At 44.4% G+C, this 22,986-nt stretch overlaps 1 protein-coding gene across 4 annotated transcripts in view; it reads right to left on the reverse strand.

The window, feature by feature from the left end:
- Positions 1 to 421: 421 nt before the first annotated feature.
- Positions 422 to 22,986, reverse strand: part of DNAJB6 (DnaJ heat shock protein family (Hsp40) member B6) — a 63,776-nt gene continuing 41,211 nt past the window's right edge. For 3 of the 4 annotated variants that reach the window (XM_080339215.1, XM_080339217.1, XM_080339216.1), the window contains exon 9: positions 9,848 to 10,176. In XM_080339215.1, coding sequence (XP_080195341.1) covers positions 9,863 to 10,176 — 314 coding nt within the window. In that variant the 3' untranslated portion in view covers positions 9,848 to 9,862. Of the gene's footprint in view, positions 2,032 to 9,847; positions 10,177 to 22,986 lie in introns of those variants that run through there. The other variant, XM_080339218.1, reaches the window with a different exon arrangement.

Here is a 22,986-nt window from a genome sequence, read left to right on the forward strand (position 1 = left end):
CCAAAGCATTCACCATTTTCCCAAGAAATAAGGAACACTAAGAGCTTAAAATTGGCATATGTACTGGGGGGACTTCTCCCACATATGGGAAGTGTACAAAATCCGATGCAATTCAAAGTGTTGTGTATTGTTGAGGATGAATGTTCCTTGCACGGCAAATGTGCAAGCTCTGTTTTAGGTATATTTCTTATAGTCATGTTTCCAGCCAGAAAGAAACCTCATTTTCCAGTGTCAGCCATATGACACAGGGACTGTATCAACTCGCTCACGGATTTAGCAAAAGGAATAACTCCGTATGCTTGTGGGCGTTCTGTGAATGTCAACTCTCTCCCCTGAGCTTACAGCCTAAACTTGAAGTGAAACTAAACATGACCAAGTGATGCCAGCTCTAGTCTACAGTACAGTGCAAGAGGACAAAGTATAAAGGATAATTTTCTTTATTTTAAAATATTAGTAACACTGCACAAAACAAAAATGTGGTACTTAAGTGACAGAAAACTGGTACTCAGTCTTATTTCATATTAACTATAATTTAAATACCCTAACAGAGTTCACATATGGTTATATGTTTGCATAGAGTTACATAGGGTAATGTAAGCATTTGAAGCCAAACTGTTCAGATACCAGAGACACTAGAATTTGTTATATCAAACTATGCTAGAATACAGACTTGATTTTTGTGTTTAGCTCCTTCCTTACACCATTATGTGCATTCCTACATCTTTTAAACGTTAGGATGAGTAAGTTTCTCCAGGAACGTGGACTTTCAATATTGCCAGGTTTAAGTCTGTTACAGCAACAATATATTGGCAAAAGGAAGACAAACAAAACAAAACCGTAAGCTGCTAACTCCTATCTGGAGGTTAAAAAGAGGAGGCGACATACTGACAAGAAACATGCAGGTATTATAAACGCTTAAGGCAACAGAAGGGCTCTGTACAAACTAACAGGTTAAGAGAAGCAATGTGTCATGCACATGAGACAAGTATGGGAAGCAAGGAAGTAATCTTGCCAAAACAATAATATTTCTTTTAAACTGAAAACATCTTTTCAGGCTAAAAAAAAATTAGTCCTGCAATAAAACCGATGCGAAATGCTTTCATACATAAAGGTGTAAGTTCTTTGCGGAAACAACTTGATAAAATCTTATACAGATGCTGAAAAAATGTTATCTAAAACCTACTCAGCAGAAACAAAGAGCAGTTTTAAAGTAGCACTTAGATCATTTGTCTCTAGGTTCTGAAAATAACCTTTTAAAATAAGGAATGATTTCACTAAATGATTCATCAGGAGTCAACTATGCTTATGGAAATCAGTAGGAGTGTTTACAGGAGACCATCATTACACTAAGTTTCTTAAAATCAGAGTATATAACTTCATGACACAATTTAAAATTAAGGAACTTTTCAATAGCTGGGACAAATGTTTGCTGCCCAGCTCGGGAAAAAAAAACCCCAACCATAAAAGTCACTTATTAAGCTTGCATAAATTACCCTAAAAGAGCTCATGCCTCAATCCCATTCCCAATGACATGAGCCAATAGGACTCTTCTTTCAACAGGCTTGATGTTGATGCCAGAGTGAGCAAAGAAACAGGCATTTGCACAACCCTTTATATCCTACAAGACAAATAAACAAACACTAGACTAGAGTCGTTTTAGTCCCAGGGAAGGAAGAGGTAAGAAATTCTGCAACACTTTCCCATCTTCAAACGTAACGCACTTCTAACCAAGATCAGCCTCATTCGAATTCCCTAACCTGACTGGCAAGAAAGCCACTCCGTGAAACTAAAAAGAATAACATAGTGCAATTTTAGTACAGTTTGAAACATGAGTCACTTCCTTGCTAGCAGTGTGAACAATCAAAAAATATACACAAAAGAGGTGTGCTCAAATATAACATTAAGTCGTCATTATTATAAAGGTATTGGCATGGCAAAGAAGTCCATTTTAGTAACTCCCTTTGGTTGACTTCTTCTTCTTCTGTTCCTCTCTCTGCTTCTGCTTCCTCCTCTTGCTGCCTTCTTTGTATCCTGAGGAAACATGGCTTGTAAAACACTATTCACAGCATTCATGGACTTTTCCCTCTAGAAAAAGCACACGTTCTCTGAATGGTTTAAGGCAGGGGTGTCAAACTTATTTTCACCACAGGTCACATCAGCCTCGTGGTTGCGTTCAAACAGTCAAATGTAATGAGTGAAAATGAGTTTGACACCCCTAGTTTAAGGAATCTTAAAGAAAAGGTCTGGCTTTCTAATGCATTTTTTTTTTTTAATGATCAGTCCTACTATATCCCCAGTTCTACTATAACCCTTATATAGGATACAAAGAAAACACTATCAGTCTTTGAAGTTTGAAAAGACCTGGAGAACTTTTTCAAAAGACTTCAAAGCCATTCAGGAAAAGCTTCAAAATTAGAGCACATGCAAAACCAGAATAATTCTCAAAACAGAAGCAATAAATAAGACTTATATAGCAGGAGCTAGTTAAGTACTGGCATTTCCTGCTCACAGTAATCAGAGGTACCACAATATTTGCATTTCCATTTTAAGACTAGGGAGTGCTGACAATCCTGAGTAAATAAGAAGGTGCTCAGTGTTTACCAATACGCATTTCATATGCAGGTCATCAGCCTGCTCATGCTTAACTATGCACCATAGGTTATATTCTACTGCAGTCCCAATGGCACATGGAAGTATTCAGTTCAAGCAACAATTATCTGCTACAGGTTCAGCAGGCATAAGCTTCCAGCCACATCCAGATCATCATCCCAATTATTCCCCCCCTCAATGAAGATGCATAAAAACCAGGTTTTGCTCTGCATCTCATTCTTTCCTCCAAACTTGCAGTAAAATGCAACTTGCTAGCAGACTTGCATGGACAGTGAACTGTGCGGAAACAACACCAAGCGCACTTGTAAATCGAAACCTGAAGCTAGCAAACATTTCCCTCAGCTGATCATTCTCTGATGCTTCAAGATAGCTGGTGGGATCTTATAGCTCAGCGGTGCTCTGACACTGGGAACAGCACAGCCCAGTGAACGGGGCCAGTCTGGAGCGGAGGAGCCAGCTGAGAGAGGCAGAAGAACAGCCCATGAAGGGCCCAGCTCTGCCCCTCTGGAAATGGGCTTATATTCCCCATTCCATCTGCAGGCATATGTGACCCCGAGGAAGCCACGTTACCATCACACCTCATTCTCCATCAGTTTAGCACCAATAGCAAAATTAAGACGGGAAAAGGAAGTGGAGGGAGGTCACCACGCCGTGGTTGAAGTTAGCTCCTAAGCAGAGCTCGTCCCAAGTGCAATTAGGGTTGTGCCCACAGCAGAACTGCAGCTCTTCAGTTTAAGACTTAGGGAGAACCACGAGGTAGTTTTTGGGCTAAAATCACTTTATCAAAACCTTGTGCGTCAGAGGAAACACACTCCCTTGTAGCAAAGGGAAACAGTTCCCAAGTTATCACTCTAGCTCCTACACTGTATCAACAGCATTACTTCATCTTTTGCAATCATCTGAGTCAAGAAGCGGGGTATTTATTTAGAAACTCTGCCATGAGCGATTAGCCTGCGCAAAGTTAGAGGGGAAACCAGTTTTATTGTTTAAGGAAGAGGAAAACTGGCAGTGCTTTGCAGAATTGCAGGTGACGCTGTGTTTTCCCTGCATCCCGACACCCTTCTGAGCTACAGTCCTGTCCCCATGGACAATTCGTGGACAACTCCTAATTAAGAACTCCATCCATAAAGTTTACATCAACGTCAGCCCCTCGGTCACCTATACATTGTTAAAAATAAGATCCCTCAGCATTTAATTTACTTCTGTGAGGGACACATCTTGAGCATCTCTTTGCTTTCCCACAGAAGCCAATGGAGGCGGAAGGGACACGCTGACTCTTGAGAATCTGTCATCCGAAGGGTGTTATTCAAATGATTCTTCCCTTTACTGGAGGGAAAAACAGCATCATATCAGCTGATCAGAACTAGTTCATGTAGTAACTATGAAATACTAACACAGACATTTGGGAAAGGATCATTAAACCCTAACAGGTTTAATTAGCTTCATCATTTTCCCATTTTTCATTCTCAACGCACTGTCAGTATTTTTTAAAGGCTTCCACATACAGGCATGATCTCATTTGAAACTGCCATTTTATATCATAACACTTTTCTTTTTTCCAACAGTTCACTTTCTTAAAATCTTTGAGACTTTGAAAGCAATTCTAGCAACTCTGCCTCAAAAATACTGTGAGTCAATGTAAATTACCACTTGAAACGAATGCCACATACTTCATTGTCTTCTAAATGAAACAACTCAAATGTTAAAATAATGCGCTATGAAGATAGTTGGGCATTTGACAACATGGTCTCCTACCAGCCTCTGGAATGATAAGAGTGAAAAGTGGAAATCTTTCAAGTGTTATCACTGACGCACAGAAACAGATTGGCCGAAGCAGGAGATAACGCACAAATAGAGTATTCCTCAAGAGAAAACTGCCAGGTCTTTTCTGTTTCGAGCCTGCTGTGATAAATAATTTCACTCTCAACCATTTCTTTTTCTACCCCCATGTAAGAAGAAAGTAGAGGTCAAACTTTGCCAGTCTGTTAGTGTCAGTGATGCTATGCTGGGTCATAATGACCAAAAACCTGACCCAAACAAGTGAATCAGCTGCTAGTAAAAAGAAAAATTGCACACTGAAGATGTAACCCTTCAGTGCTTATTTCACTTGAATACTTCAACCAGCACTAATTAAAAGCATATTTAGCTACCTTGGTTACAAGAGTAGCCCTAAAGTCATGAGAGAACAAAATCTGAATTAGAAAGCAGCAGTCCCATTACTATTTGGTTAATTTGCAGTGAACTGTGTCCTGGTGAGGCACCAGCATCATAAAGCAGGCACCGAGACTTCCCATAGTTAGTGCCTGGCTGGACTGGCTTTAGCCAAACAGGTCTGGCCTTGGAGATGGGCTTTTCAAATTTCCAGCCTTAGAAGAAATTGTTAGCTATCTAAACTCTCGAAATGCATGATATTAAGACAGAGAGTCTTAGGGAAGGGTGGGGGGAGCATAGGCTGCCGAGAGCTTTCCCGAGCTTTGACATTTGGAAAAAAGATTCACTCAAATGCAGACAGAAATCAGCCTAATTTGGTACATTCTTGCTTTTGTCAGCTGCCAGGCACAGGGATGGATGAAGTAAGAATCCATACCACTTGGCATTAAACCTGTTTTGCAGGCTGGATAATTCTTGTCTAAAACAAATCGCATCTGCTGACCTGCTCTTCTGATATCATTCCCCTCTATTCTATGTCCAGAAGAACAGTAAAGAGCACAGAAGCTATTCCAGCTCTCAAAAAGCTGCTGAAGACTAAAATCAACTTCCAACAACACTTGCAGCAACTCTCTCAGCCACTCAGCAAGGACCAAAACAAATTGGGAAGCCTCTTTGCTGGGTCCCAGATTGACTTTCCTTCTGGCTTTCTACTTCTCTGACACCTGCACCTCCCGAAGTCACTGGTTTGTTCAGTCACTGACTATGAAACTTGTCACATTCTTGGGTGGCAGCTGCAAGAGAGGTGTGCACATCAAGCGATCGACCCAGAAGGTCAAGTGTCTTGGGGAAAACACTCTTACCCAACCCATTTGTGCCATCCTACTTCTTCCAGCCCTGTCTGACACCTGCCTGCTCTACCGGGATGCAGAGTAGCCGCAGGTCTGCTCCACCTTCCTTCTGCCAGCAAATGGGAGCGTAGGAGTCAGCAGAAGGAAACAAGGTGTTCAGTCTCAACCAATCATTAAAATGAGGTATTGCCACTTCTCGACCAACATCAGTCAGTAATAAAGGCCCTGGCCTGATTTTTATAAAAGATCTCCTGCAAAGATGAAGACTTTGGAGGAGTCTCCTACTTCTAGGCTCTGAAGCACTGAGGTTGGGGGTGACAGTGATTTATGCTTTCTGCTCAAATCCCAAAGAAAATAGTTTTCAAGATCTACCCTTGCCCTCCTTCAAACCACGAAAGCAGTCATGGCTCCAACATGCACACAGAGCTTTAACATGGCAGCAGGGCATTTGCAAATCAGGTTCTGTAGTGTGCTTTCTAATTTTCTGTTCTTAGAACCTCTCCAGTCAAAACAATAAATTGCTATTTGAAAGGTAGATAGCTTACTTCTGAGTTACAGTCACCATCTGTTATTTTAGACTGACCCCACTTGCATATGCCATTACAAAAACCCATCCCAAATCACTGCTTCAGTATAATTTCATATGTGTGACTCAATTTACAATTACAGCTTTACACTACACTTTCACATTCCCTCCTTTCAGCCCGAGCCACTGCCCAACACATACCACAATTTGACCTACTAATTCTCTCATCGCATCCACAGCTCCTGCCCATGCCACAGAACACTGTGGAGAGAAAACCCGCCTTTACATAAAGACCTGAGGTGACAAAACATCCCACCCCGTCTAGGTATGCTGCTCCACTATTTAATTACCCGAACTGTTAAATCTGAGGGGTGAGTTCTCCAGTTTCACTGGCCAACCCAGTGATGTAATCCCAATTTTGATGTTTTAGGGGACTGAAAAGCTTTAGTGACTTACTCGGGCCTTACTTCATGCTTGCTCACCATACTATTTTCATTACCAATTCTGCCTAGAATTACTACAAGAACATACCAAAGCCACATACAACCTGCTTGCCGGTTATTAGTTAAGGTAATACTATTACTGAATAGAGTCCAAGCATCTACTCCCACACGGTAAGCGAAAGCTTGCAAGGCTACGTAGCCTTGGAAGCCCTTCCATGTGCAACCCAGCCACCTTCCATAAGAAGCAAACGGTTAATGGGATGCTCTCTTACTAGTAGCCAAACAAACATGCGTGAAGGCAGCTCTGGCTAAGCCAGGGAACAACGAGCCAGCCTCCAAATCCACCAGCCAATCTTCCAACCCTCTGCCCACAGACGAGTGGGGCTGTTGCCCCATCCCACTGATACGCAGTTACAGCCAGGGGACGTGGAGCAAAGGGAGTGTGAGCTCCCTCCCAATTCTGCACCTCCAGCATGCCTCGTGTATTAGTTTTCCACAGAAAACAGGGGCTTTGCTTTCCTTTCTCTTTCCCTTACGTGCCCAAATACAGGTCTGTGAGGGAACTATAAAGTAATTAGTTTGGATAATGAAGCACATCGATTTTACTAGTTAGTAATGTGTAATTCAGGAAACTGTGTGTCAGTAAAGAGAATGGAAATTGCCTTAAAGATGTAATAAAGTACAAATAGCTCAACTTTCCAGCAGAGGAATCCATGGCAGGAAAGGATCAAGATTAGTTAGGCTTGTTCTTTTAAAGTGGTTTCCTCTTCAGGGATGCCAGTGGATGAAAATGCAGCAAAAAAAATGAATTATTAATGTTGTTAAGCTTTAGGTTAATGTAAGCTATTTCATTCAAAAGGAAGAGCAAACCTTGCAATATTATCTTGCAAATAATGATCTTTGATATAAAGTAATTTTTCAGTATTTTAACAATCCAGCATTTCAATCATTCATGCTACATAAAGATCAAAAACTCTCAAATCCAGAGAAGCATTTTTGGGGGGTATTTACCCCTACCCCTACAATTAGTGGCTGCAACCTCCAGGTCTCTGTTGGCATAAATACCACTTTGTTATAACTTGGATATCACCAGTCAGCCATACATCATACAGTCATGGAGTACATTCCTTCTAGTATGTGAATTCTTTTTAAAACATTACTTGTTTGGAGCTAGAGGACTGCTTGAGATATGCGGCAACTTCAAAGCACAAGAGGTGAAGTTTTATTCTAAAGGCTGTTATGAAATCATGAACAGTTGGAAACCCAGCGCAATTTCTACTAAAATGCAACATGCCAGCTAGATGAAGAATCAAACTTAACTCTTATTTTTTCATTAAAAACCCATTGTAACACCTGGAAATCCTGACTAAGGAGAGGATTCATCTCACCTTTGGATATCGGTTGCCAGTCTAAATGAGTTGGCTGGCCTTTCTCCTTGGGCGCTAGAGAGAGACGGCCACTTCCAGAGCCATTCCTACCACGTAGTGAAGATAAAACCCATCCCCCTTTCCTTCATTTAAATTTGTTAATGACTTATAAATTAAAACTCAAACATTCACACTCTTAGAACAGAAAACCATTTCACTGCAGGTGAATCATTAACAACGGAGGATTTGCTTGAGGTGCTCCAACTGGGACATCATCTAAAACTGCCACATGCCAGCTGTGCCAAAACCATCTGATTCGAGGTGGAACAGCACCTGGGTCGAGACCATTGAACTTTATTTTCCACTGAAGTGAGTCGGCGTTGGACCAAGACAGCAAAAGATGCTATTTTTGCCCAACGCTGACCCGTGTAAGCACGGCAGCTGTTGCAGTGATCAACGAGAAGCCAAGCAGGAGCAATTAAGTGGTCTACATAATTACAGAGCTGCGCTGGTGAAGCCTGCTTGTTGGGCAAGGCAGTTGGCAGAGGTGAACACCCATGAAGGAGAAGGGCGTTATTGGCCAGGGCTCGTGCACAAACGTCCCAGGGAGGGATTAAGACACTCACGTAGGTTTTTATGACTGACTCGACCAGTTCTTCAGCAGCCCTGTCCATCAGAGGAACAGTAGGCAAAATATTTAAAGCAACAGTAAAAACCTTAGTCTTACTGCAATCAAGTTTTCACCCCGAATCTTTTATGGCAACTCAAAATCTACTGGTAGAAGAGAGGATTTTGTGATTGCATAAATACTTCTGGAAATTCATTTTAATTGCAAATTTGTGCATCTTGGAGCACAAATAGATTCACAGCAAAAAGTCCTAAGCAATCTTAAAAATTGCTCCAAAAAATTGCAAGGTGCGTGTCAAAATCAGATGCTCTTTGGAAACAAAGTATGGTTATGATCGCAGAGAACCTCAAGTCTCCAAATGCAGAGCCTAAAGGTTACATTCAAGCTACAATCAGGTTTCTGCAGAGAAATTTTAAACTTAAAAAAAGAAGATTCAACTTGGCCATCCCTAAAGAGACAAGGCTTCCAGCAACTGATCAGAAAGACATTTATCTGAACATTTCTATTTTTTCAAGCTGTCATCCCACACGATATCTTTAGGTCTTCCATACAGAAGACAGTGTTAGATTTAAAGGCTCATAAGTGCAGCGGAAGTTGGTACAACCCTGGGGGTACATGAGCACATGTTTTGGGGCACAGTGCATGCTTTCCATGTGCTGTTTTTACCCTGAGGTGCCTCACACGCTCACACTTCTCAGCACTTCACCTAATTGAGCACTACTGAGAAGGGCCCTTGGTTTGGGCATCCAAGTAGAAAGTCACCTTCATGTTTCGGAAAAACCTGTCCTGGCAGTCCTGGGTGATCTTTGACCACAGGTTCAAATTAAATCAAGTAGTTACAAGGACTCTGTTGTCCAAGATAGCCTCTGGACTACATTGCCAAAACATTACAGTCAGGAAATATATCAAAGGACTAATTACTTCCAAAAATAACTGGGACAATTGCCATGCTTCCATGTTTGCCTGAACAGTCTCAGCCTTTTCTATTAGGATTTAAGTGCCTAAAACTGAAGCTTCCAGTAATAATGTCAAGTTGCTGAACTTCTCCTTCGGCAAGGAAGTCAAGCACAATTTAAGTAAACGATGTGCAAAGTATTGTGATTAGTTAATCTCTAAAAGGCCTTCACTTCTAAGAACAAAGAGCATGGGCACTTCAGTGGCATAACAATATTTGCCCTGGAACCCTGAATATCCCAGGGCATTTGTGAATCCGGACTAAATGGAAGAGCAGAACTAATGCAGGATGAAGGCACACAAGATGCCGTTTATTTCCTACCGGGGAGCTAACATTAAGTCAACACACAGCAATAACCTCTTGCTCGGCTTTTTGGTTTTGGCTTTTGACTATCTGATGGATCCTTTTCTGCACATTTCTCATCAACATGCTTGTGCACACCTGATAAATAAAAAGGGGTCTCCAAGCTGCTTGTAACCCGGCTTCTATCTTGTTCTTCCACCTCATCGCTATTATAATGATAGGCATATTTGGGGGAACTGGCAGGTTTGTGAGACTTCAGCAGGCGAGGGTTGGTGGGCTGGAAAGGCAGAGCGTGTTGTCCCCTTCGTCTGCACTCCTCGGCAAAGGCTTCTTCATCTGCCACACCTGAAAAAGCAAAGAGTGCAAGAAAAGTGAGCTGCGAACAAAATGTTTTAATTTTAGCCTGAAAAAACCCTACAAAACTGGGCTGGAAATTGGGTGTCACAGAACTACTGCCTTGGCTGTAGACAGTCCTGTCTATCTGCTGATTGGGGAGTGTCTGGAGCAGAAAGCTCCATCGGTGGCATCTTACCACACTGAAGCCAACCAAAAATGTCAGCTAGATACAACAGCTCTGGGGCCACTGTTTTCCCAAAAGGCAGGGTGAGCGAGCTGAGCACATGGCTCTGGACAATATTTCTGTCCTGTGCAGAGCAAGTCATCTCATCCCACCTCACCTGGACTGTCTGCCTAGGAAGGGCTGGCCCTGCTCAAGGAAAAGCTTTAGGGAAAGGAGGGAGAAATACCCAGGCTGGCTACAGGGATGGGGAGAGAAAATCAAAGCCAATATGGGTTCAGAGGGGCTGGATGTTGGACATCCACAGCTGGGAGGACGGCAGAGGAGTGTGAAGGTTCACATGAAGATGGCAAATTAGGTTGAAGATGTAAGGGGAAAGCGCAGTCCGGGGGGCAAGGCAGGCACACACACCAAAGGTGAATGAACACAATGGGCATAGAACACCAATGTTTGTAAAAATTAACATGAAAGACGAGGTACTCCCATCATACTCATGCTGTTTTGCAGATGACACTTTGCTGCAGAACCTGTAACAGCACCAATGTTGTGAAGTAGAGAAATCAACTACTGTAACACAAAACCCCCCCAAACAAACAAACAAACCCAGCAAAACCACACAGCGAAAAGCAAACAGTAAGATAACGAATAAAAAAGCCAACCGAACACATTCAATGGGGAAAATAAGAAAACAAAAAAGTGAGAAGAAAGGTGTGTACCACATTTGTCTCTTAAAGGCTTTTAAAAGTTTCGTTAATTCAATTACTTAAGTACTTTTAATAGAGCTGATGAAATACAGCGTCATTTTATTTGCATCTAAAGTGGTGTGTCACATTCTGGAAGTTTTTTCCTGGGATGTGCCCGGCATCAGCTGCTTCGGGAGGGGTGTGAGCTCTCGGCTAATGTGTGCACTCTTATTTCATGGCTGGAAAATGCTTTGAAGATGGAAAAAGCACCACGTATGCAGTAAGGAACAAGAGCGGCAATACCCACTTCGTTGTGCGCACCAAACCTCCGACACTTCCAAACAAAACAGGTTGCGTCGTCTTTACCTTGTAATCCTACATGGGGAGATGCTTCTGAGGGCATGAGGAAAAGGAGGCAAGGTATGTTTAAAAAGTCATTTCACAGTGCGATGCGGCACCCGAGGCATCATAGGAGAAAAGGACTCTAAGACATCGCCCCGCCGTGTGTTTGAGCACCTGATGTGCACAAATATTATGCAGAAGACCTTTTTACCCAGGTGATTAACACCCATTCCCCCCACAGCCCCAACGCTCGTGCCTTTTTACCCTGGAGCCTCCTGCTCCTCCAAAAGCACAAGCAAACAAGGTGAACACACAAGTGACAGTAACACTGAGGATTTCTGCACTTAGACAGCGGTTGCCTGCCCCACACCGATGGCAAGCTCTGGGTGTGCGGTTCCCAGCTGCCCCCATGGCTCTTTGCCCTTGCAAGGGGCACAGCGCTTCAGCTACAAGAGGCGGTGGGCAAGGAAAAGCTCAGAAAACACCAGGCACAGAATTGCTGGCATTGCCCGTAAGAGGCTACGGGATTTTACACACTGTACAAACAGCACTGAAGCACGGATCAGTCTGATGATACCAGGCTTATGAAAATGAAGCCTATAAAATGCCAGAATTTTTTTAAAAAATAAATAAATAAAGCATAGGAAACCCATGTATGCCAGTTGCACACACAAAAAGCAGTCAAGAGAGTTCACTTCTGAACAAATTATAGTGAACCAGAAAGAGGAGATCGCTCCCCTCCCATGGAAACACAAACTGCAAGGCTTTCTTTTTGGTGTGCAAAGTCTTGCTCCATGTATGTTTAAAACATACATTGGCAAGCAGATGCAGGAATGAGAAATGTGCTGGGGCCACTCTCAAAACTGCATGTGTGTGTGTGTGCATCACAGAGACACCTGAGCACACACACTAACACTTAACACAGTAAAATATTAAATCAGATGTTCTACACACACCCCAATAAATAGCTCGTAAGTACCATATCAATCTCAACACCCTTAGTCTAATTCAGCTGGTGTGAAAGGCACAGTTTAACACTGGAAGGATTCAAAATAATCCTGCTCCTCCCTGGTGACGTACCCGCAGCATCAGTGCATCCTGACGCCTCCGTGACCCACCTCCTGCAGCAAGGGCGCTGCAGAACTGCCCTGCGCTGAGCTGTGACACCGCTGAGCACCCAACAGAGACACAGAGAGACCTTCAGCAAGCACTCGCTGCTCCAGTTCAACTTAAAATGAAATGTTAAAAAAATAAAAAGACATTTGGTACTCCCACCTTCCCAGTTAAATCAAGCGCAGCCTAGAGAAGAGACAGAGGAGCTTGACCTGCTTTATCAAACCCTGTGAGAGCTGCTCTCCAGAGCAGGTTTTAGCCTTCGGCTCCTGAGGGTATGAGCACAGCTCCGACTGCAAAATGATGGTACCTGCATGTTACACACCTCCTCTGAGTTTTGGACGAGTCCTTACAACTATGCCACTTTTTGGCTGTGAAAAGTCACAATACGACCCTCCAAGGCTTTGCCTGGAGTGTTCTCCAACTGCGGCTCTTCTGCAAGCGGTCCAGAGCAAGCACTGTCCCCTGAGAGCCACACAGCCTCCTCCAGCTGGGTTCATAATTCAATTGCTCCATGCAAGATGATACAGCAAGGTAAAAACAACAACAACACCACCCCAGACAATGCCTGTAATGCATATTTCTCTTTCCTTCAAAACTGATGCAAAAGTAACCCCCAAAGCTGGACCTTGCACTGCACCGTCACATTGGCTGGACACATTGCAGCAGCCCAGCATATTCAGACGAAGCCTGGCTGTGCTGGGCGCTGCTGGCACGCTGCCTGCACGCTGCCTGCACACTGCCTGCACACTGCCTGCACGCTGCCTGCGCCAGTCACGGCTCAGCACCGGGCTGCTCCTGCTTGGGCTTTATCTGTGCAGCACAGCTGCGGCTGGAGCACAAGGAAAGGACACGGGGCTGAAGGTGGGAATCAGTGAGAAATGCTTCGATACCATCCGCTGACAACAAGTGGCGAAGAGGCTGTTTGCAAACTCGCTGAAACCCCAGAGAGGCGGCAATCTGCGCTAAAACCCAGAGCACAACTCCTCAGTATTGGACTCAGGGGATCAGCATCCCTTTGGAAGCTTGTGTTTAAGCTTTCCTCATAAGCTCTCTAACTTTCTAACTCATAAGCTCTCTAACTCTCATCAAAGATTTGTAATTAGCGTTTTTGCTAAGATGAGCTAACCTGTGTTATACTGCAAGAAAATTCCCTCTTAAGCTGCTGGTGGCAGTATTCTGCTGTTTGGGGTATGTTGTAAAAGCACCAGCACACCAGAGGGGCTGCATCTGCGTGCCACAAAACATAATACAGTGGCAACTGCGGTAAAATACTTTATTACCTTTAATTAGAATACAAAGTTACCCAGTTTTCCTCCAGAAGAATAATTTGTGCTTCCTATCTCTAGGCTGCCCATGCCTGTCCCCACCCATCCTTCATCCCGTGGCAGAGCCCTGAGGGCATCATAGAATCACAGAATGGCTTGGTTTGGAAGGGACCTTCTAAGCTCATCCAGTGCCACCCCTGCCATGAGCAGGGACATCTTCACCAGCTCAGGTTGCTCAGAGCCCCGTCCAGCCTGGCCTGGGGTGTCTCCAGGGATGGTTCATCCACCACCTCTCTGGGCAACCTGGGTCAGTGTTTCACCACCCTCAGTGTAAAGCATCTCTTCCTTATATCTAGTCTGACTCTACCCTCTTTTAGTTTAAAACCATCACCCCTTGTCCTGTCGCTGCAGGCTCTATTAAAACATCTGTCTCCATCTTTCTTATAAGCACCCTTTAAGTATTTAAAGGATTAAATCCACCTCAGTCATCTAACAGTCATTCAGTTTTCCATCCTTCCCAAGTAAAGACAAATTTCTGTTCAATAAATAGACCCTCAAAATTGTTCAAACTCTTTCTCCTTTCTGAGTTGCAGAACACCATGGAACCACGAATTAGTTAAATGCTGTAACATGATGTCAGCTGTGATTCAAATACTGAATTATCTATGGTGCTGTGCACAGTATGAGCCTCCAAATCTCTGATCATCTATCTTTAGTGCACCTTACAAAGCAAAACTGAAGTGCCATTTGCATCAACTATTTTCTCTTGTTCTACATATTTAAACATACTTGAAACATTCAAGCCAGACTGAATGAAACGAGCTTTACTAGTTGCAAAATATGAGACTTGAAAAGAATTTACTCAGGGAAACGTCAGGCACACAGGGCATCACCACCAAAAAGTGCTTAAACATTGCTGGAGCTTTGTCAGCAGTGACGTTTGTCCTAGAAATGGCTTTTAGGAACACAGCTCTAACAGAAGGGGAATCCATAGCCGAGTTCAGAGCTGGAATATCCACTTGAGAAGGAGCTTTCAGGGGTTGCACAGCCCTCGGTTCCCCCCGCGGCTCGTTCTTGCCGCCTCTCACGCCTCCAAGCCAGCACACCCACGTGAGACGGCAGCCGCGCCGTGAACCCGAGCAGTAGACTGACCCGGGTTAAAAATAACACTCCTTTTGTGAGCTTATTTTTAACCCAGCTCGGTGCCTGGATCCAGCTCATCCTGCAGCCACCCCGGCTGTGGCAGGGGAGGGAGCAGCTCCCGGGGCTGCTGGAGTCGGCATCCACATCCTAGCATTAAGCAAAAGGTCTACTAATGCAAATAATAATTAAAAGCCTTGCAGTTATTTGACTTGCAGAACCAGTTTGGAGAAGTTACATTTCTAAAGGGATCATTCTGAAAATGAGGGATTCGGCGTTAATACTAATATTTAAAAACAATAATTAAAAGTTTGGTGTTCAGGTGGCACCAGGTCCTTCCAAATGAAAAGCAGCTTCTGGGGAAAACGAAATCGAACAAGCTGTAGCATCCTAAAAAGTTGCATTAGGACCAAAACCTGCCTTCTGCTCCAAGCAAGAAAGGGTGAAAAATAATACAACAGCACTTTGCTATGAGAAATTAAAGGGGAAAATATGGATCCTTTAACCCGTAATTAACCAGTAGAGGGCAATATTGCCTATTGTGAGGGGCAACGTTATCAGAAAAGTCCCTGCCAACTCGTGTTTTCTTGGTAATGCATCGATTTTATATATCTGAGGCAAACCATGAGTACAGCGCTTGGCCCAGGCGGGTGCTCTGGGGGAGCCGCCACATCTGTTCCTGAAAAATGGAGACGACACATGGGAATAAAAACATTAAGAGGATATTCCAGGTCAGGTGGGACGGATAAGTCACAGAGCACTTCATAAAAGAGCATCCCTGCATGAGCTAGCATTATTATTTCACGTTACATTTAAGTAACATCTGTATACATCCCAGAATTGGACTGAAATCCTACTAGGAATCAGCAGTAATTAATGGTAAGACTGTAATTAACAGAAGGATGCTGAACACACTGGGGTAAACATCCTGAGGACACTGAACCACTCATTTACATTTACCAGGTCACTTCCCACACAAGAGGAAGCGGTGGCTTCATGGTTCCCGCACGGGAGCCCTGCCGCTTGTATGCTATTTCATTACACGCCTAACAAAAAAGAAGAAAATATATATAAATATATATATGCATATATATAATTGGGATTTTCCCCTGTATTAAGAAACAAAAGTAGGTGGACAGGTTTGCTCAGTTCAGAGGAAATTTCCCCGAGGCTGTGAACAAAACGCAGCCCTTCCTGTAAGTGGCTTCAGAGAAGATGCAGTCGGGGAGGGACACCTGGCTTGATCTAATGACACAAGTCGGCTCCGAGATAAAGCTCCAGGAAGCTGGTTGGGCAAGAACAGCTTGCAGGAAACTCCTTCCATTCAAATCCTTCTTGAATGATGGCCAGCAAAGTTTCTTTCTAACGCTTTAAGACTTGAAAGCTAAGGGGTGGTGTATTTTCTGAAGCTCAGAGCAAGACACCATATTGCTGTTCTAGAGAAGACTCAACGGGAGTGGGATGTTAGTCTGAGCTGCTAGAGGGTTTTCCCCAGTTACTACAGGGACTTGGAATTTACCCTGTGCCCACAGAGGGCACTGGAGTTTCCTATGACTCAACTGCATCCGCTGCTGCCCGGAGAGCTGAGCTGCGGCTGACGGAGCAACCCAAAGAGAAAACAAACCCATTTAAATGCATTTATCTGAAGTCAACAGCACTATGATCCTTGTAATCTGTTGATAAGATTTTTGTACTGATAAACCTTTCCGCTGTTGCAGCAGCTCAGGTATTAATATTTACCTTAGCAGAAGATACCAGGGTTCTTCTGAGACTCAAGGCCAACTTTTGCTGGAAAGTCTCATACTTTAAAGGAGCCCATTGGTGTCAGGAACGTATTTAATGGAAACGACCTGCCTAGAGGTCTGGATTACCCCAGGGCTGAAAAACTCCTGGAGATTAACTGGTTCTTTTGTTTCTTCTCCTTAAAGCTCCATATCAATATATTATAGCACAGAGAAAACATCAGGAGACCGAGTAACTCTACTAATACATAGAAGAAGTGGTCTAATTGGGGGCACCAAGCTTGAATCTTATTTTCAGAGGGGCCAAATCATCATCACTTTATTTCTGTTGGGATCGAAGGATGCTCATTGCAAGATACCAAGCCTGGAGTATTTTCCAAAACCACATGTGCACACAGTCCCCCCCTCAACCCGCTCAGCTGAGAAAACACAACCTCACCATTACTGGAGGTTATGCTGAGCAAGTTCTGCTGAGCAAGTTCTTAAAACTTGTTTCTAAAAGCCAGGAAACACTAATACTGTGACACTTAACAGCAGGAGCTATAAAAGCCCCTTCCAGGCTGTGCTCTCTCTCGTGTTTGTCAGACTTGTCAGAAACTCAAATTTGCATCAAGTCCTCTTTGGAAAACATCATTGTCTCAGTTTGACAGTGACAACCTTTAAAAATTTCTCTCTTGCTATTTGATGTGATGCTTATGAGAAAAAGCAGCCATTTACAAATCTACCGATTGAAGAAAAAAAAAGATGCAAGTAGCCTCGGAAGCCAAAAGAGCCTGAAATCACTCAGAAACCATCCGGGGAATGCTGGAGCAGCTGCCCCATCTGCACCATTGCTTCGAGGGGCAGAGCTTCTGTAAACTGAAAAGGGAGTTTATTTCAACACTGAAGTTCATTGGGTAAAGCACTAGACGAAGGACGTTTTGAGTTGCCTCACGCAAATCAGTGTCTTTCGCCAATTATTGGCAATCCGGAGCAATTGCACGTTTCTCAGTGCTACTGAGAGCACAAGGACATTCAGGGTTTCCTCCAGCACAGCAAACTGATGTGTGGCTGAGACATCCCTCCTGCAAAACGCTAGGAAATGTTCAGCCAACGCGGTGCCTGCAGCGTTCAGCCGGTTACAAACCCCAGACGTCGTCAGCTCTTAACCCGCACCCTCCGCAGAAACATCATCCCCTCCCCACCTCACACCCTGCGCTGGCTGCGCGGTCACCAACGTCACCGCGCTCAGACGTGCATTACGTCTCCCTGCTCCGACTCAACGCCTCGTATGAAGTTTATAACTTAGGGGATTTAGGCTGGGCTTTCTCAGGCCAGGACCAGCACCGCTATTTCCTCTGCCGTGTGAGCCGAGCATTTCCTGCAAGGGGGTAAAAAAGTCCACAATTGGTGGGGACAGCATGGGAGGTGGTGGTGAAGTCGCTGCGAAGTGATGGAGAAAACAGGGGGTGGGATTTGGGAAAAAGGACAGACTGATGTTGTGAGTCTCGCCGTGCTATTTCTGTCACAGAAGAGCCATGGCTGCAGCACGTCCAGGTCCGGGAAAGGGCAGGGCTCAGTGCTTTTTGCTCAACACACATCGCAATCCTCTGCCCTTCTGGCTCTATAAGCTGGCAATGGACTCGCTCCTTTTATTTCTGCCCTCGCATCCAGCTGCTCCGGCGCCAGCTCGCGCTGTTCCAGCCCAGCCCGAACCCCTGTGGCGCAGGGAAAGCCCCACGCCGGGTCCCTCACCCTCCCCGCCCCGCGGCAGCTCCCTTAGAAACCTCAGCCTTTTCTTTTTAGCCATCTGGGTTTTACCTACCACCCCCGTACACGCCCCAGAACCCCATTATATCCTGTATTCAGCCCAGCGTGTACCAACACGAATCCTGCAATCCCAGCACGTCAACCTACTCAAAATGATGACGTTTCTCCACAAAGATTCCCTGATCTGCAACAAATTGGAAAAATTAAATGTGTGTACACCCTGCTCTAACTGCAGCAAAGATGCCATCGTGCTGTTCCCCTGAGCAGCTAAATGGGGATCGATGGCTAAAGCCACTCCCGGGTGACCACATCGCGTGGCACCGAGCTCTGCAACCTGACATATAGGATCATAGGATCATTTTGGTTGGAAGAGACCCTCAGGATCATCAAGTCCAACCATAACCTGACTCTGGCACTAAACCATGTCCCTAAGAACCTTGTCTAAACGCCTTTTAAACCCCTCCAGGGATGGTGACTCCACCACTGCCCTGGGCAGTCTGTTCCAATGCCTGACAACCCTCTACGTGAAGAATTTTTTCCTAATATCCAATCTGAACCTCCCCTGGTGCAACTTGAGGGCATTTCCACTTGTCCCATCACTTGCTACTTAGGAGAAGAGACCAAAACCCTCCACTCTACAATCTCCTTTCAGGTAGTTGTAGACGGTGATAAGGTCTCCCCTCAGCCTCCTGTACTTAAGGCCAAACAGCCCCAGTTCCCTCAGCTGCTCCTCATCACACTTGTGCTCCAGACCCCTCACCAGCTTCATCACCTTCAATACAGGAGTTGCTGAGAGAGCCTGGATTTACCCCCTCACTGCCAAAACTTACTCATCAGAAGATCTTTTAAAGCCCAACAAATAGTCCGACATTAAATTTGAGGCCAGAGAGAAGTGCGGGCTGAGCACGTCCAGGCTGCTGCAGTTATTTCGCTTTTGTTGAAGCACATACAGATTACACCAACTGCTCTCAGCTTAGGATGTGGGAAATGCAAATAGCAGGAGGTAACACGAATCCCCACGTTTCCAGCAAGCAGAGAGATGACCCCATTTGCACGCTGCTGCTCAAAGTGAATTTTATTAATTTTAAAAGACTTCATCACACAGGGGTCTTTTGTTCATTTCTGCATGAATTTTGAAAGGAAGCAAAGAGCGAGGAATGAGCTTCGCAGCTTGACAGACATAAATACAAATTAGCAAGATTTCAAGCTCAGAGTTTGAACAAATGGACCTGACTTTAAAAAAAAAGACCAAAAAATCAGCAATTGAGATTACTTAAAAAATGATTCTTTCTGCCCTTTTCAAGGTCATGCCGGCTCTCTACCATGGCTTCCAGTCACCTTGTCTGCCATTACACTGCAGTGCTGTCGGTCAGGATCCCTTAAATAGTCACACCGGGGGCTCCCACTCTTAGGGCTTCTCTCCCCAACACAGCCCTACACAACAAGCAGGTGAGATGGGGCTCAGGTCCCAGTAACTGTCCCCCTCTCTTACACAGCCCTTCTTCCTCCAGAATTGCTGGCACTGACATCAAAATACTTGATTTGGTTCAATATTCAGAGTGTGGGGTTTTTTTTTCATCCCATGTGTATTTCAACCTCAGGCAAAAATCCCCGCGGGGTTCACCTCCACCACGAGGAAGCCTCGCAGCTCCTGCTTCACTTTGAAATTGCATTTTGAAATGCAAAAAGAATAATTCTATTGAGAAAAACAAGATCAGGCCCTTACAATACAACTTAGTACTCGCTGCTGTAGGAAAACAAACAAACAAACAAATCAATCCACAGCGCAACCACACGCAGCCCGGCCAGGTCCTCCATCACGTACCCAGACATGTGGCACCTTCCACCAGTGTCTCCTCCGCCCCAGCAGATCCCCATGGACCTTCACACCTCATGCGATCATCTCCAGAACCTCCCAGTCCCTTCGCTGCCCCAATAGACCAAACTTCACTTCTTGCCTTCAGCCCTCCCAGGAGTAACCACCACCAGGTCAAGCAAATTGGCTTCTCATTAGAAAACTGTTCAGACAGCAAGCAGAGAAGTACTATTCTGCTTTCCCAACCAACAGACCTTTAACTCAATAGTTTTTAAGAGTTCTAAAGTATTAAGACAGCACCTTTTATTTCCATTAGTGAACTTCACTAAAAGGAGCAACTCCCAAGCACTTCTGTGCAAGCCCTGATTTGCAGATTATACAGTTTTGTTACACATTTTTCCATTGATTATCAGCTTTAAACCAGTCTTCAAAACCTTAAATACAGCAAATCCAGAGAAAAAAAAAATACATACAAAGCAAAAAGCCACACCGTTAAATTTTAAAAGAAAAGAATCTCATGAGTAACTTCAGAAAGATGTGCTGAATGACTTCCCCAGCTGTTTTGTCAACGCTCCCATAGTAATCTGGCAAAAGCACAAAATCACCAAGTTCATATTTTCATCAAATGGCTATTAGTGCTGTTGAAATTGCACAGACAGGAGACGGTAAGAGCAAGCTCCATGTTTTATATCGCATGGCCCGCGCTCAGTTTGTAAGCCCTCATCTTTCCAGGTTAATCATTTGAAAAATATTCTCCCTTCTACCCCAAGCCTTAAATATGACATAAAGGGTTTCACATATTAATTACAAAAAAATGAAGATACACCCGCCCTCTTCAATTACAGCCCCATCACGTAACTCATTCCTCATCTGTTCCTTCATGACCAGGGGCAGGACAAGCAAACCCCAGCTCGCCGTGCCCGCACAATCCCTGAATTACAGACCTCCACATACACAGACCATCTCCTTTCAGCCGACCCTGCAAACAATACGTGCTCAGGGTAACAGGAGATCTCTTCTGACAGCTCAATAGCTTTTTATGAACCTTCATCACAACACCAAATCCTATTTTTGACATCTTCCTGGCAACAACAGCACTAAGCCATTGGCTGGCGTTCGGCTCGATAATATTGACACGCTAATGAGAAGTCTGAATTTAAAAAACCAGTGTTTCGAGTTAATGTTCAATACTAATTTTGACTAAATACTGTAGTTAAATAGGAACATGCATATGGGCCTTACAGGGGCTGCAACTTCCCAGCTGCACCACTTTTTGTTGTTCGGTGTCTCAAATCCACCAGCAAACTCTCAAAGTTTCCAAACAATCTTTCTTTCCCACCCATAGTCCAGCTCTTCAGGCTGTGCCTTAAAACTCACCGTAGTTTAGGAATACAAGGAATTGTTCAAATGCACGACCTATCAAGAACTAAATGTTTATACTCACAAACATACACATAAATATATCCATATATATGTATTTATAGATGCAGAAATTGCTCTGTGTGCACTGCTTGAACTAAAGTTCTGACCAAAATAAATTAAAAACTTCTCAATAAAATAAAACTTAAAACAAAAAAAAACCCCTACCACTATTACAATCCAACAATAACAATACTTACAATTAACTTTCGGGAACAGTATTTCATCAAATGGCTATAAGCACTGTTGAAATTGCACAGACAGGAGATGGTAAGAGCAATTGGGAACAATATCATTAGTCAATTTATATGCTCCTTCTGCAGAGATCCAGTGGAATGGGGAATGTTTTACCAAGAGAGCTTTTTGACTTTTGGAAACAGAGGAGAGTTCGAGCCGCATCAGTATCTGCTTGGTGCACCCAGTACGGCCACATGTCTCCTGGGAGGCCCATCCCAGAGCTGCCCATGCCCGAGCAATCACAGAATGTCAGGGATTGGAAGGGACCCCAAAACATCATCCAGTCCAATCCCCCTGCTGGAGCAGGAACACCCAGATGAGGTTACACAGGAAGGTGTCCAGGCGGGTTGAAATGTCTCCAGAGTAGGAGACTCCACAACCCCCCTGGGCAGCCTGTTCCAGTGTCTGTTACCCTTACTGAGAAGAAGTTTCTTCTCAAATTTAAGTAAAACCTCTTGTGGACCAGTTTGAACTCATTACCCCTTGTCTTATCACTGGTTGTCACTGAGAAGAGCCTGGCTCCATCCTTGTGACACTCACCCTTTATATATTTGTAAACATTAATGAGGTCACCCCTCAGTCTCCTCCAAGCTAAAGAGCCCCAGCTCCCTCAGCCTTTCCTCACACGGGAGATGCTCCACTCCCTTCAGCATCTTTGTTGCCCTGCGCTGGACTCTCTCCAGCAGTTCCCTGTCCTGCTGGAACTGAGGGGCCACAACTGGACACAATATTTCAGGTGTGGTCTCACCAGGGCAGAGTAGAGGGGCAGGAGAACCTCTCTGACCTACTGACCACCCCTCTTCTAACCCACCCCAGGTACCATTGGTCTTCCTGGCCACAAGGGCACAGTGCTGGCTCATGGTCATCCTGCTGTCCACCAGGACACCCCCAGGTCCCTTTCCCCTATGCTGCTCTCTAATAGGTCATTCCCCAACTTATACTGGAACCTGGGGTTGTTCCTGCCCAGATGCAAGATTCTACACTTGCCCTTGTTACATTTCATTGTTCCCATTCTACCATCCCACCTCTCCTCTCCTAACACATCTCTGAGGCCCAGCGGATGGAGCACCCAGGATGGTAACAACCATTCCCAAACATCATCTCTGGGGCCAAAAAGAGAAAGAGTGGG

This window comes from Nesoenas mayeri, assembly GCF_963082525.1.
Source record: "Nesoenas mayeri genome assembly, chromosome: 2".
In the NCBI taxonomy this organism is placed as follows: Eukaryota; Metazoa; Chordata; class Aves; order Columbiformes; family Columbidae; genus Nesoenas; species Nesoenas mayeri.